A 16,143-nucleotide genomic window follows, 5' to 3' on the forward strand; every position below is an offset into this window, starting at 1 on the left:
CTCTTACATCATTCTCGGAGGCCCACGGTGTCACATGCAATCTCCCCCAGCCCCCCGCTCCTCCTCTGCCCAGCACTTAATCTGCTGCCGTCTCTCATCCCAAACAAAACTAGGTAGAGAAATATGTTTGATACCAACCCCTTCCCTACTCTCCAGCGCATTTACCAGCTTTGGATGGCAACTAATAAGGGCTTCCAAGAGCTCTCCATTGCAGTGACAACACTGAAATAGAACAGGAACAGTAGCCGCGCCAGCAAACCTAACGGTGCAGGGATGCGAGAGACCAGAAAAATCACAGCAGGCTCACTAACACCACAAACCAGCTGGGAGACAGCACAGACCAGGAGATAAGTGTTGGGAAGGGAACCAGGTCAGCTGGTTCCTACTTTCCCTTCTCCCAGTGACTTCCTGAATAACTCTGGATGTCACTTAAGCTTTTTGTTCGCGCTCGGAAGTACAAATCATTAGCATCAGTCCATTCAAGATTTCTTATTAAACCTGATATCATGAAATGGGGCTGGAGCCAAAGCTCCCTGAAAGAGCCGAGTAGAACAAAGGTGCTCACGCACAGCCGTTTAATCCCTTCTCTAGATCCCAGCCTAAATGCCTCCATGGTTGAGAGATTCCCCGCTGATCTCAGGGGAGCCCCTTGTTTGTAACAGTGACCGCCAGACAAAAAGTCTTGCCTGGAAGATTAGAAATGCTAGCCAAACAACAGCTGGAACGCGCTGAGCCTCCCGCATGCTCTGTGCAGAAACAAGGCAGAGAGCAGAAACCCTGTACCTAACGACAGTTGCTTTGTTTGTTTTACTCTGGTCAATGAGTCACCCTCACATCGATTTGCTCTCTGTAATTGTTCATCACAGAGGTTTCTGCTGCAACCAGCGGCTTACAAAACTGTAAGGTCTGGTACAGATTTCCACTACCCCTTCCCCGCAAAAAGTCTCCTCGACCTTCCCCCATCCCAAGGAGAGAAGAACAGCCAGCTGGGATGAATGTAGCTCTGTCGGGATGTTTGCAAGGCTTTCACTGTGAGAGGCAGGCGTGGGACTCCTGGAAAGCACGCGTTCGCATGCAAGGGAGACAAGGGGAAAGCACTGGATTTTTCCGTGTGTGGGTGAGTGGACATTTTACAAGAAGCTTGTGAGTGCAACGATGTCAGGAGATCGAGAGAAACTCAGGCTAACATGAAGGACAAGGTGCAAAGGCAATGAGACACACCAGAGCACGAACGTGCCTGATCTCTCCGCTGACTCCTGGAGCAAAAAAAAACTTGTAACATTTTGGCAAAGGAAGCACACAGAATTGCTTGGAAGAAGGCTGATGTGGGAAAGGCTTTCCTTTCTGTCCTTTCCCAGTTTCCTCTGCTCATTTCAGTATTTTTCCCACCTGCTTTTATTTTGCCTTTTGCTACAGTCAGCACAAAACCTTTCTTCTATGCAGCTCTCTCAGTTTCACCTTGTATTCACAGCCCTATCTGCAAACACCTCTTCCTCCTGGCCAAATTTACCTGGTCTCCTTGCTCCTCAAACACTTCATCTGATCCGCTTTGACTCTGTACCGCCACCAAAGACAAAAAGGTTTCTATGCAAAAGTGCACTTGCATTATACAAACCAGGATGGTACACACCTGGAGAGGATCACAGGAAAAAGGGGCAAATGTGATGGAACTCACATGCCTGTGAGTGAGATCTCACTGGTTTGGGAAATCCCAGAGCTGTAATGCGGGGAACCAAGGGCCGTAAATATGACAGAGTGAGCACAGACAGCTGGGATGCTGCTGGATGGTGGGGAATTAAAAAGCACATTCAGGGAAGAGGTTGGCCAGAGGGAGGACAGAGGGGAAGACGTTGCAGAAGAGAATCTAAGAAGTGTAAGATCCAAGGGAGCACTGAGACAGTGCAAAAAAGAACAAAAATGCCTGTGAAGTGGGCATGTCACGAAAAAAAGGAAGAGAACAATATTTGTATCTTCAGTTTTCTTCCTGCTTGAGAAGAGAGATATGGAAAGGTTTGTTTGATCTCCCCACTTAATTCCCATCACAAGATATGAAGGGACCCAGCCAAAAGCCAGATGTTTTGTTTCCAGTTTCATTCAACAAGGTCTGCATAATAGACGAGGAAAAACTTTACCGGCCTACCCATCTTGCCCCTCTTCCCAGGAACTCCAGGGATCCCCTGCAAGGAAAACACACAGAGAAAAAAAAATAATAGGTCTGGTTGAGAAAGCAAACAGCCAACCAACAATACAAAACACAACCAGAAGAGAAAGGGGAATGCAAAACAGGCTAATGACTGCGGCATTGTTCAGGAATCAAAATGTCAGCTACTTGCAGTCAGCTGTGAGAGCAGAAGACAATTAACCTTCACCCACTGACTACGGCCCTCCCTGAGGACACACGCCGGCAGCATCCACACCCAGGGCAACAGGCTGAAGCTGCGCTTAGCAGGAGCAGTCATTAAGCTACTGGTCTGGAACCGAATGAAGGCCACCGCCAAGGCACTCGCTGGAGAACTTCTGTTTATGTTTCTTATTTAGTTATACAAGCATTAAATCAGAGACTCTAGAGGGCAGGGTAGTCCCCTCCCAGGCAGGCACACACACGCTCACTCCCACATGCTCCCGGGGCCTCTCTTGTTTCTGGATCTTGCACTTTAGGGAGAAAAAGCTGGAATAAAAGAGTCTTCATCTTACAGCGACCTTCCTTAGGAGCTCTTGTAGGGGGAAGAGGAGGTCCTTGGATGGGTAGAAATCAGGTAGGTGGGGGGATGTGGGGGAGAAGAGCAAAAAAGCAAGGGAGGTCCTGCAAAGCTCTGAACGTGTGGGTTTGGAGAAGGCACAATGAAAAGGATGGGGGGAAGAGAGGACACGTGGGAACAGCAGCCACAGCTGCCTGTCCACAGGCCCCAGTCTTGACTGCCCAACTTGGTGCAACTGGAAGGAAAGCCATTGTCAGAAAGGCCCGGGGACTGTCCCTTCCAAGAGCCAGGCTCTTTCCAAACACCTCCAGTTGGACACCCAAAATGCTGGGATGCTGTGGCTGGGATGTCACTCCTGTGGAAGCAGGGAATTTCCGCATACATTCTCCCCCCAGCTCCATCCCAATCAGATGAACTAGTAATGGGGTGGAGGAAGGCAGGTTTTTAAGTGAAGGAAAACACAGAAAAACCCTCTACTCAACAGTGAGGTCTGATGACCCTGTCTGAAGCCTACGTTTTCCTGAGCTGAATGTCAACACCGTACAGGGACACAGGTCTTCATGCAAGGGTAGAAACAGGCTAAAGAAGGCATGGTTAAACATTAGGCATGCTTGCCTCTTTCCTCGGGAACAAGGGATAGAAAAGGTTACAAGAGACTCTGAAGAACTGTACTCAAGAACACACCAAGCTTTTCTTCAAAAGATACTCACTCGTTCTCCATCAGCCCCTGGTAGCCCAAATAATCCTGGGAGACCAATATAGCCCTAAAGAAAAGAGGAAACAAGTAGTCAGATGCATTTCTCCATTAGCAACCAGTCAGTCTGTATTTCCTGAACAGCAGAGCATCCTCCAGCGTTGGTCAAGGGCAGCCGTGATGAAATAAACCTTGAGGCAAGTGTATATGCCCATGGACTGCATGGTGCTGGCTTCCACGATGTAGTCCAAGGGCACATACCCTCACACCAGGGATCATGAGGACTCCAGGCAGGAACAGGCCAGCAAGAAGAAACCTTACCTGGGCTGGCTCCAAGTGTACCTGAGGGAAACTGAGCTTGATTCAAGGTTAGCAAGAGTGATAGCAAAAGTAATCCACACGCCTACATCTCCTTTTATCTCTCCAAGGCCTCTTTCCCTGCCTTTGGCACTCATTCCCAACTGTGTTGCAATAATGTCTCGTACCAAGCCCTTTCTGCTTGTCTTATGTTCCATGGTGGTTGCACACTGCAGCCCCTTCTCACACAAACACCACCTTCTCCTGGCAGGCAGGGCTGCCCACCACCCTGCTGCTGCGAGGGGAGCAAATCGGTAATGGTTCTGCCCAAAGCCTTTCCCTGCAAACTCTGTTGCACCAACCAAGACCTTTTGCAAACACTTTGTAAACGCAAGCACCAAGGGCCCTGCCATTTCAGGCTCTTAGGCTTGGGGTGCGAGGCTCAGCTTGTACATACGTGCAGATCCTCTGAAACCAACTGTAACGAAGCCTCCTTTGCACCAACATGTTTCATGTAAAATCTGCTCCTTTCACACTTAGCGGCAGGCGTCGCGTTTTCAAGTGCGCCGCGTTTCTCTGCCTCCTTGGGATCCTGCTCAGACAGGACACAAATGCTACATTTCCCTTCCCCTGCAACAATTGAAGGCTTGTGTTTAATCCTCTTTGCTCAGCAGTTAGTACAAAGTTACCTTGTGTGCTGGTCCTCTGCAAAGGACTAATTTGTGCCAAACATGCAGAATCGAGAGGAAGTGAATTTCAGCAGGGAGCCCCCTCAGTGGCACCTCACTGTTACAAGAGCCAAGTGTTAACACTGATTTTCTCTCATCTTTCTTTCTCCATCATCGCTAAATCTCGTACTGTCAACCCCACCACATTTTTTTACCAGTCTGTCGTTCCCTTTAGGTTGCGCTTCCTTTAAGGATGATACTTAGCTGGGAAATACGGCCACATTAAAATGATGCTGTCTACCTTTGCCTCCTGAACCCCAAGAGAAACCACGTAACTCCTGAACTACCTCCTGCAGAAGGAAAAATAGAGGTGGGGGTGGAGAAGAGTCCACAGTTGACTCCCTCAATCCACAAAATGCAGGTATCTCATCTTAGTACCCAATTCCGATTGACTGCAGATGAACTGAGAAATGGCTTTCTTGAATAGCTATAAATATTTCAGTCCTCAGCACTCAAGGGTGCAAAGTGGGAAATAATTTTCAAGTCTTGCATTCTGCACACCTATCACACGACAATTATATGACGTCCTGGGTAGGCCAGAGAAACAGATGTGCCAGGGAAAGCTTCATCACTTGCAGAAGTGAGGCGAGGAAGCCGTGCTACCTCAGATCTTCCTCTCTGCTGCAGTACATTGAAGACGCCATCTCCCCTCCCAGCCCAGGGATACAGCTAGCTACACACTCAGCATTTGTTTATTCCGTGCAGTTTTCCTAGTGATGAAAGCCAGCTGCTTGAATTTACTGCATGTAGAGAAAGTATCACGTGTTAGAGAAAGGGGGGATTTTATTGGCTCAGAATCTCATTGTGAATTTATAATTGCAGGAAAAGAACAAAATCTTACTAACGAGAGTCTTAATTGGTAAAAAAAAAAATATAAAAATAATCCTATGCAGTGCGAATGAACCCCCCGCAACTCAATTTGGTGTGCAAAACCAGGCAGAACAGAGATATTAATGTTTGTATTTGCACATGGCTTCAAGATGCTGGCTTGCTATTCTGCATAATGATATAAATCACTCCCAAACTCAGGACTATACCCAAAAGAGCCCATATTCAGCATGGTCGAAGACCACTGAACCACACTTATTGAAACTAAAGAGGCCTCTGGGAGATGGGGCTTGCAGAAAGTTCAGACTTTGGTAGGAATTTGTGTGCCATTCTTTCCTCTCCTGCAATGTGAGCTCTGAAGGGGTTGACTTTGAATCATCAGCGCTATTGGTGAACTTTGATCTCGGTACATTCCACGTATAATTTAAAAAATTTACCAGTGCTTCAATAAACAAGTGGTGTGCAGTTCAAACCCCCCGAATCCAGCAAATTAAAGGAACTAGTCTCGGGATTGCAAAATTAAGCATGAAGTTTCTTGGGAAGCCTTTGGTAAAAACAAATAGAGAAAAGACAAATGAAAAGCTGCTTACCCGACTGCCTTTTGGACCAGCTTCCCCTATGGGGCCAGGTAAACCCTAGAACAGAAGGGAAAAAACAAAGACAAATGTGGACAGGCTTTAACTTAACCTAATAAGCAGTGCCAGATCCCCAGCACTGTCCCTGCGTGATTCTGCTCTCAGTGCCGAGTCCAAGGCGTATCAACAAAGGAGAAAAAAGGACAAAATGATACAAATAACAAATCTCCCATTGTTGGGGAGCTGGGACTCCGCAGAACCTGAGACCGCTGCACATAGTGAGCCTTCCCCGGGGCTGAAGTAGAGATTTTTGATCGTAAAGACCAAAAAGGCTAATGCAGCAGGGTGCACGGAGGTTGCGTTACACTTCGCATGCAACGTACAGTGATGCTCTGTACCCAACAGCTCTCGACTCATTTTCCTGCCTAACTGAACACATGCATAGCAAGTGACAAATGCATTTCAATACATGTTTAGGGAACACGGGCGGGCCCTGATGCAGTGAGAAAGCCCCTCGAATTTCCACAGCTCACAAAGTCAGTTAGCAATGCAGGTATTGCATATCTCTAACCCTTTGCAGCATCAACAGCTATGGAAAGAACTGAAGATATGTTCCTTGTTTAACTTCTATGCCTATTGCTGCTCACTTAAAGTACAGTGAAAAAGAACCCTTTAAAAACACATAATGAATTTTCATGTTTATTGTCTTCTAGTAAGCTTCCAGGTCAATTTTTTCTCCAGTTCCAAATGTTTTTGGGCTTTTCTGGAAGGAAGGGGAAAAAAAAAAAAGGCGGCTAAGTCCATATTTTCTTTAGCTGGCAGCACTGCACACTCAACCAGGGATCTGAAAGTCAGGTTGTGCTCTTTCCTGGCTCACGCATCGTTGCCAAAGATTTCGGCCATCAGGATGAAGTTAACAATTCTGCCTGTGATGCGCAAATCAAACCAGAGCCAAGCTCTCTCTCCCATAGCACTGCGGAGCCAGCACAGCTGACAGGAGTAACAAGTAGTAAAATCTCAGTAAAGTAAACAGCTCTGATGCTGGATACACACAGCATTCAGATATGCTGAAAAAAGCTGCCTTAAAAAAAAAAAAAAAAGTAATTTTCCTGACCCAAAACACATTTTAAGAAAGCACTTTTGTTCTTTGTATGTCAAGCACAAAGATTTCACCCTGCTTATCTGATGGGCAGAAGACTGCTGTGAGTTGCTAAACAGCATTCATTAACCTTGTATGTCCAATAGAGCTCGGACCGCTTCATATTAGTCATCTAACACACATCCACACCTGGCAGACGCTTTGGCATGCAAATCTCTGAGAGCCTTTCAGAGTATGAATGGAGCATTTAGTCAGGTGCATAAAACTCCCATCCAGCTCTACCATCTGCACTCTCCACTGTGCATCTGTATATTCCACCTGAAATTTGCTAAGCGAGGCATCAATTTCATTTCAAATTTCAAATGGCCCGAGGCGGGGGGATGCAGACTTGTTCTGCACATCTAGTTCACATTTAGTCCAATAACCTGCACAACTGGGTAAAAACTCACAAACGAACTCATGGCAAGTCTGAAATGCTCATGGCAGACTGCTTGGCGTCTTTGATGTCTGCCTGGCCTCTTATCTATGTACTTAAATATAAGTGTGGCAGAATCCAACACTCATGTGTCCATTTCAGAAAACCATGAAAAATTCATTTCACTGTAAAATGTTACAGGGCCGGGTCTTCTGCCCTCCAACAGATTCCATTTAGGGTCTTCCAAATTTTTCCTCTTAATTTTCTTCCTACTGCTCAGCATCTCACATCAGTAAGACAATAAAGTGTTGAGTCTTGATCCTTTTTTTTGCACGCTCCTCCATTCCTAAAGTTGCCATAGGGCAATTTTTTCAGAATGAAAGCAAAGACTTGGTTTTCTTTCATGATCATTTTTGCAGCTGCAAATACGATTTTTATATATGTGGTTTTGTTCCACGTATTATTTTATACGTATGTATATATATGATTATGGTAGTGAATTTTACTAGATCTAAATCTTTTATTTCAGTAATGCGCCTTCTTCTGTCCCAGGTTTCTAACATTTGATGTAAAACATGGCTAAAAGGGAAGCCGCTTGCACGTTTCTCTGCTCTGCTGGTTGTGTTCCCCCCCCCCGTTATACTGAAGCAAAAATTCGTCAGACTTTTCTATAGAAATCAAGGTTTTATCTATCATAGGCACAAAATACTTTCCAACAACCTTAGTGTCCCCCAGAGTTGAAAGACTGTCATTATTACAGCATCTTGGGGAGGGAAGAAAGAAAATATATATATTCTAAAGGTCCGCACTGTCTTTAGCGGGGCGTGTATTTAGCAGGCCACATATTTAGCTACCTGCACACCCAAATCCCTAGTCTGTGCACAGCACGATGAGATTTACTGCACCTGCCTGCCAGGATAACCTTTGGCACCTGGGCTTCCGTCTGGTCCTCGCTCGCCCTTTGGAGAGAAAAAAGAAAAGGCACAGAAGGTAAGGTGAGTGTCACTCGGGGGAAGCCTTTTTAGCTGCTTCATTCTGTGAGTCAGGGGGAAAGGAGGGTGGAATGGATTAACCTGATGCAAATTTATAGAGAGGAAAAAAATATTAACTGTAGACAGTGAAATAAATTAATGAGGGGGGAAAACACACAGAAGCCAAGTGAATAGGATCCATGCAAGTGTTGCTGTTTCTCCTTTTCCCTCCGTCTGCAGTGAAAGCAGCAGATAGTTTGAAACAAGGAGGCTAAGAGAAGGTGTAAGGCTGCATCTATATCTGGCATATGGAACCATTTTACTGGTGGGGAAGCACTGCCAAAATTCTTCGAAACTAAATGGATTCATGTATAATATCCTTTAACATCATTGCTAACAGGGCCTGCTATTCATTGCCTTTTTTTTTTTTCCTTAACTGCAAACATCATACTTAACCAAATAGAGCAGGGAAAAAGGGGGAGAGGGGGAATGGGCTTTGGGAGGGGAGTTACGTGTTAGTACTTAATATGATGTGGTTAGTAAACTCCAGGTGAAATTAATGTAAAAGGAAAAATAAAGGCGGAGTAGGATAAGCTGGTATTTCTTCCACCACATAAACTTAACATGGTTGAGCAATAAAAAATGAGAAATTAAATTTAGAAACTCCAAGGCTGTCTCCTCCCACCAACCTGCTGATGCTCGGGCAGTGTATGTGCACAGCTGCCGGCAGTGCGGGAGTTCACTCTGCATCCCTCTATGTACCAACCCGCCCCGGGAAGGAGCTGGCTGTCCACACCGAGCAGGCTGTACAGGATCCAAACTAGCATCAGAGTCAGCACATCCATCCCTCTTTAAAGGTTTTGGAAACTGGGAAGACTCACCTGGTCTCCAGGGTGACCTGGTGGTCCAGGGTAACCTTTATATCCCTGTAGAAATAGGATGGAAAAGATGAGTAAGAAGAAAAAAAAAATAATCTAGTTTCAGTTTGAATTTCTCTTTGCAGGTAGGAGTAAAGTTCTAGGGAGAAGCAGGTCTTTAGGTATGGGATAGCACTGCACGTGAACATTTAACATGCTGCTTTGTGCTTGGATCACCCAAACGCTGCCGATATTCCCAGACTCTGCTGCAACGTGCTGGGGCAGGAGCAGCCAGCGCCCGCTGGGGTCTGGCCTGGGGGCTACTGGAGAAGATGGACCCGCTCCACGAGCAGACTGAGAGTTGTACCTACACTCGGGTCTGTCTATTTGTAATCTACACCTTTAACAAACCTTAATCCTAAGGAAACCACAGGCTTGTAGAGTGAAATGTTGGCTTTGGGCAAGTTGGGGGATGACACAACATGAGTCACTGGGATTTCAGAGCGCTCACTTTTTCTTTAGAACTTGAAATACCATAAGAAACACCAAAATAACCATATTCTGTCATGGGAACTTCAATTTTGTTTCTAGCTTGAATTTGTCTAGCTTCCAGCTTTTCTGATCTAATTATTACAAGGTATGATAAGATCCAGAGTCCTTTGTTATGAAGCTACAGAAAATGGTAAGCAAGCTGTCTCTTAACCTGCTCTCTGCTGAATTAATTAGAATCAGTTTCTTAATGCAGCTTGCTAGCTGGCAAGTGTCACAGGCTTCAAATCATTCTCGCAGGTCTTTCATAAACCTGCTTCAGTTTTTCAGGTTGGTTTTTTTTTTTTCCTTTTTTTTTGAGATGCAGACACTGGAGCAGGACAAAGGTAGCCTGTTCAACTGCAGACTGATCAGTATGTATTTTAAGAGAGTTTGCTTTCTCCAGGATTTACCTAAAGCTCTCTTCAAACACTGAGTAAATTCTGCAAGTGACAGGCACTTCAGATTTTTTTTCCCTCTCCTTTATTATCTTGCTTCCGCTATTTAAAACAAACTCATTTCCATCAAGTGGAGTCAGAGCAGATTAGAAGATTAAATTCAGTTACAGAGACTGTTTAGCTGGCCTACAAGCAAGATGTTCTGGTTTCAGCCGGGATTGAGTTAATTATTTTTGTCTAGTGGTTGCTGTGTTTCAGATTTGGTATGCAAGGAACAATAATGCACGTTGTTTTAGTTATTGCCAGGTGATGGTTATATTTGTCAAGGACTTTTTTTCAGCTTCCCACTGCAATTGAGAAGGAGCATAGAAAGAACGATGGAATGGCCAATGGAGTATTCCGTACATAAACGTCATGCTCAGTATGTAAATGGCGTTAGCCGGGGGGGGGGGGGTACTCGCGATCCCTCCTCGGGACGGTGCCAATTCACCAATTTACTGGGTGGTGAGAGTGACTTGTGTCTTGTATATTATTTTACCATTATTATTATTATTATTGTTCCTTTTCTGTTATTGTTCTATTAAACTGTCTTCATCTCAACCTGTGAGTTTTCCTCTTTCCCTTTCCCCTCCTTTTCTCCCTCTTCTCCCTGCCCTTCTGGGGGAAGGGGGAGAACTGCGTAAGCGCTGTGCGGCCCTGGCTGACGGCTGGGGTTAAACCACGACGTAAGACTAAAAAGAAAGGGCAGAAAATTTAACTTGAAACAAATGGAGACAGAAGATAAACAAGAAACAGTCTTTGCACAAATATTACAGAAATAAACTGCTTCCAGGGTGGGTTACAATTACTATCTGAACTCAATCTCTGCTACTCACCCCGTCCCACGCCAGGGTTCTGGGCACACATTGCCTGTCTGCAAAGCCACGGGGGAGCATCCCCCTGCTCGGGAAGCCAAAACTGAACCCTGCTTTGGCCGGGGACTTGGTCTTTCGCTTCGCTCACCAGATGAACCCGGGCCTGTTTCTGCTCCCAGGTCCACACCTCTGCTTAACGGCTTTTTTATTCTTCCCATGGGCTATTCTAGACCTGCAGCCTAAGCCTTCGCTGGCGGAGGTATGCAATGCTCTCAGCCATGCTGGCTACTACCCACTCCCCTTTGCATTCCTCCTTGCTCATTATTTCAGACATTTTGGCCTGGAAAAATGTTGATTCCCTTTTTACTGATTCTCTCCTGCTTGACCTTGCTTGATATATCACAACCTGGTCTTTTGACTGAGCTGCACCCCGTGAAGAGGAGGTGGCTGACCTAAAAGACTGTTTCGCTACCTTGGCCCTTATTTGAACCACCTAGAAGGTCTTAAGTGCTGTTAGTGCATTTCAGGCAGTGGCTCCTAATTGGAAGCGTCTCAGCAGCTCTTGGAGCAGGACCAGCAGACAGGACTCCCTGCCCCTCTCCAGGAATCTGCCCCATGACATCCTCTCTTGCTTATCCTCTCCCTGGCTCCTCGACAAAGGCTCAGCATCAGCAGAAAGGAGGGAGGATGCTCCACCCTGGGTGGGTGTCTGACCTGAAGGTGAAGGCACGTTGTGAAGGTCCAGATCCACCTGGGTTAGGAAGGCCCAGTATTGTTATCACCTATCCCTGGAGCATGGACCACCAGGGCGTGGCAGAGATGGAGACTGTCTGTTCTGCACACCCCACTCCCACCCTCCCCATCACCTCTTCCAGTGAGAGATGCCAACAGAAACAGCCCTGGGTTCAGCATCTCCAGACGTGCCCTCGGACTTAGCACAGAGCTCATGGAGTTTCCTCCTGGGGCCTCTGCCCAGCTCCTCCAGCCACAGCCTGGAGCAGGAACTACCTTTGGCTCCAGACAGCTGGAGCACCTACTTCCATGGATACAAACACTTAGAGATGTCTCGCTCCCTTCACTGATAAGAAAGAGGTGCCCAGCTTGGCTGCTCCAAATCATTCTGCTCTGAATGGGCTCCTGCAGGACAGGCCTTTCAAGCCTGCGATGTCCACGCAGAGCAGGTGGTTAGATGAGAGCGCTTTGAGGTGCTCAAAGCATGCTAACCTCTGAGCTAACGTCTGCGCCAAGCATTGCATTGCTATCTCTATAATGGTAGGTGAATGGCACTTAAGTTAAATATCTAGACACTCTACTACTGTTGTATCCTATTAAATATCCTCCTTACTACATATAATGAGCTCTGTGAAGCTTCAAATGTGTGTTTCTTTATAGTATACTCCAGTTATTTCTGTCTCAGGTTAATTATAGTGAGGAGAAAACAGAAAAGCTTGTGTATGCTAAAGTTGGCTGCGACGTGAAAGTATTTACCTGCTAAAATCCTCTTCAAATAGCACTAAAATGACAGGGCAGAGGGTATGTAAACAACTGCATTTGCACTTTTATACAAACGCTTCCTGATGATTACAGGGTGCTCAACACAAAGGGCTGTGATTTAGAAAGGAAATTGCACTCCAGTGGAGGATTTACTCATCTGTGATGATATTTATAATCCCCGCTCTTCCAGCTAAAAAGGATCACCCTGCACTTTGCTAGGAAATGTGAAGAGTAAAGAGGCCAGTGAATGAGATCTGCATGACAGGATATGTTTTGAAGCACGGACGGATTCTGCCTTTACTCCCCAGGCGACTTTAGTGAAGCTTTTTCTCTCTCACTGCTGCTGTCTTCCACAATCTTGCACTTCGCTACAGCCGTTCTCTCCTCCACAGCATTTGAGGCTGGGAGCAATGATGTAGTGCTCTGCTGGCGTGTATCTGCAAGGCAGCTGGAGCCTGCAGCCCCTAAACAAAAGCCAAAGCCCACCGACACCTCATGGGCCCCTGAGAGGAGGGCAGAGTGGACAGCCAGGTCCTGCCACCATTCCCGAGAACTCCTGGTCAGCAAAAGCAACATTTGCCCTGCGTGGAGAGGATGAGAATTACACCTGCTGCTTGAAAGGCAGTTTCATACACCCATAGACGGGTGCAGGCAAAACGACTTTGGGGGTGCCCTGAGATCAGACTCTCCGATCCTACGATGGGCAAAGGTCCGCATTCACAAGGCACCGCGCCGTGGGCTGCACTGCCCAAAACCATATGCTGCTTGGTTGTGGCTCCAGCTCACGCTGCTGAGCCCGTTGTTTCATTTAGTGGGAAAAGGATTTTCTTTCCCCTAGTGAAATATTTTGCCTACTTGAAAGTTTCTACACGGCATTTTCAGATCAAAGCCCTTAGAGCTCTTTTCACAGTCCCTCCGTGGAGTGAGCAGGAGGGATGTCCATTTCCAAGGCGTTGCTGTTTTCTGGTAGCCAAGATGTGTTGCCCACCTTCAGCCAAACACCAGCATATTTTCACTGGGAGAATGCCAGCAGGGAATCCAGATAAAAAAAGACTTTTTTCCAAACATTTCTCCAACAGCTGTAAATTTTTTCTTAATGCAGGATGCTAATAAAAGCCAGGTTACACCAAAAACACTGCCAGACTAGCGCTACTGGGAGGTGGTTTTTTTAAGCTGCACCAAAGGAAAAATTTCAGCGTCCAACTTGCTCCTTACTTGAAGAAACAGAAGCATACCCCTGCCTTCGCCCTGTCCTGGGGGAGCTGAAATCAGATGTGAAGGCCATGTGCTGTACTCAGGAATGTTTGTTCAATCTCCTATTCCTTCTCCACTTTTTCCACTATGTTAGTCCTTGCACTCCTGACACTGCATTTTGCTGATCGTAACCACAAGGTTTTGTTTTATGAGCTGTTATACCAGGAAAATGGTATTCTTTGCACCCTATTTGTTAGAACTTGTTTGTGACAGCAAAAGACTGGTAATTAATCACTCTATTGGTCCTAGCTCCACACAGCACCCCCAGCATGACCAACCTTGGGAGTAGGAAAATGAACCCAGCTTCTACTCTTGACAATTTGACTCCAATATAAAGCACACAACAAACAATCATGGAGAGAGGGAGGATTTCTTTCAGCGTCCTCCACACCTTCTTTCTCTCCCCTGAGTCTTAAAGCCTACCTGAGTAGGTGTCTGTGTGCAGCTAATTGGCCTGAGGAACAGTATAACTTCAAGGGCCCATTGACGGATGAAGTGATTGAAACAAGATGCTAATTTTAACTGTTCAGCCTAGCTATGTCAATATCGGGTCACTGGGAAAGGATTCATGTCTGCTGAGCCCAAACTATCAAACAGCTCTCTGCAACAGGTCCAGCTTCCAAAAAACCAAACCAACCTGCCAACACGGCCTGGAACTGGAAGGTCAACTGAAATGTTCTTCCTATATAAAAGGTACAGATGGCTGAGGTATCGCTGTGCAGACTTGCACGCATGAATACAAGCACACACACTGCTGCACCGTGAAGGCAGGGATGGATCTTGTACTCCATCCTTATATATCCTTTTCTAGGCATAGGTTTCCTGTTCGTGATGTTAATGTTGTTGAAACATCGATACGGAAGCAAATAAAGCAAAACCTGCCTAGTGCTGTCAATCTCCAAGCAAAATAGAGAGAAGGCATTCAGATATTTTGTTTGAAATGCGCTTTACCCGGAGAGACAGTCAAGGTTTCCTTGGAACGTCTAAACCTGTTCTGAATCCAATTGATGCCGGTTGTAGATCCATTTAAGTTAACATATGGGCTGAACCAGATCTAAATTCAGCTTCCTGATGAAGACCCAGTGTCAGGGTGCAGAAGGACGATGCAGTGCAGTGGGACATGGAGTACAAAGAAGGAACAGAAATCTGGATCCAGAATTTCATTTCATACTCTTACGTGCGTTGTTTGTACAACCTTTAGGCAGTTGCTTCAGCCTATGTCCCAGTTTATACACTCACAAAACAGGCATAAGACTTTTTTTGCTGGGTACTAGGACTTAATTAAATCTTTTAGGCAGAGCCAGAGGAGAAAATTATAAAATAAAAATACTGATCTAATTCACTAGAAAAAGAATACTCTTACCTTTCTACCAGGTGGTCCAGGGAACCCAGTCAAACCAGGTAAGCCCACGTCTCCCTGCAGGAAGCAAGCAAGTTGAATTAGTTTCCAGGAACATTTTCCCTATGCCTAGCAAACTGTTCCTGAAATTATTTTGCCAACAGTAGCACCCAACTATTGATATTTCTGATTCTAATCGCAACTCTTCAAAAACTGACTGGATAAGAAGTATAGATTTAAACAACATCTCTATTAACTGGCTCACATAAATAATAATCCCAGTTAATTAATGGCAGCTGCTGCTAGAGTCCAGCTTTTTGCCAGCAGAATGAATGAATGCTTTTTTTTTTTTCCAATGATCTCATTCAGTCACATGCTTCATTCACCTTTCGATAGGCAATTAAATAGCCAAGGCAAGACAATTTTAGCTTTTAAATGCAACAAGAACGGCAGGTACCTCCTGCCAAATCCTGTGATCGTGCTCACACTCTGCTACTGCACTGGCTCAGCCCATGGCTCCGGTTCAGATGGCGCTGACGGCATGGATATATGACATGGATTGAACCTTTGCAGGCTGCTGGTGGAAGGGTTTTTTCAGTGGCCTGTACTTTTGAAAAGGGAGTGCATCGCATCCCAGCTGGCATACCCAAATCTTCGTAAAAACGGAGAAGCGCATTGCTGTGAGACCTCTCTAACATCTGATCCTTTTGTACAAGCCCATGTTGGCCTCCTCCAATTTGGATCAAAAAACCCTTTAGAGTGTCTAACACTGTGCTGTGCCTGCTTACTGAAAATGCATTTGGAGTATCTAGCTCGAAAATTAGGCGTCGCTCCAAACTCCTGCTGGAAACTCCTTGTTTCTATTACTGCTAACAGGAATAAAGCCTTGTTAACATGAGCGAAAAGCGATCTCTCCCTTCCTTACACTGAGCATGCCTGCAAGAAAACGGTTCCAGACTCTGCGGATGATTTCCATGTGATGCCATTCCGATGTAGCGTACCAGAAATTTCAAAAGGCATCTCGTGCTGTTAAAAGCATCGTTTCAGATTTAGCTTTCTCAATGTTTTCTAGCGTCACCCTCCATCTTGCGTTTGTGGGGCTTGCTGTGCTTC

At 45.8% G+C, this 16,143-nt stretch overlaps 1 protein-coding gene across 1 annotated transcript in view; it reads right to left on the bottom strand.

Moving 5' to 3' along the window:
* COL27A1 (collagen type XXVII alpha 1 chain) overlaps positions 1-16,143 on the bottom strand; it is a 161,223-nt gene that overhangs the window by 104,510 nt on the left and 40,570 nt on the right. The window contains exons 7-12 of the mRNA XM_054221069.1: positions 15,055-15,108; positions 9,188-9,232; positions 8,241-8,294; positions 5,837-5,881; positions 3,410-3,463; positions 2,133-2,177 (exon numbers count right to left, since the gene is read on the bottom strand). Of these exons, the coding sequence (XP_054077044.1) occupies positions 2,133-2,177; positions 3,410-3,463; positions 5,837-5,881; positions 8,241-8,294; positions 9,188-9,232; positions 15,055-15,108 (297 nt within the window). The remainder of the gene's footprint in view (positions 1-2,132; positions 2,178-3,409; positions 3,464-5,836; positions 5,882-8,240; positions 8,295-9,187; positions 9,233-15,054; positions 15,109-16,143) is intronic.

This window comes from Rissa tridactyla, chromosome 14 (genome assembly GCF_028500815.1).
Source record: "Rissa tridactyla isolate bRisTri1 chromosome 14, bRisTri1.patW.cur.20221130, whole genome shotgun sequence".
NCBI lineage: Eukaryota > Metazoa > Chordata > Aves > Charadriiformes > Laridae > Rissa > Rissa tridactyla.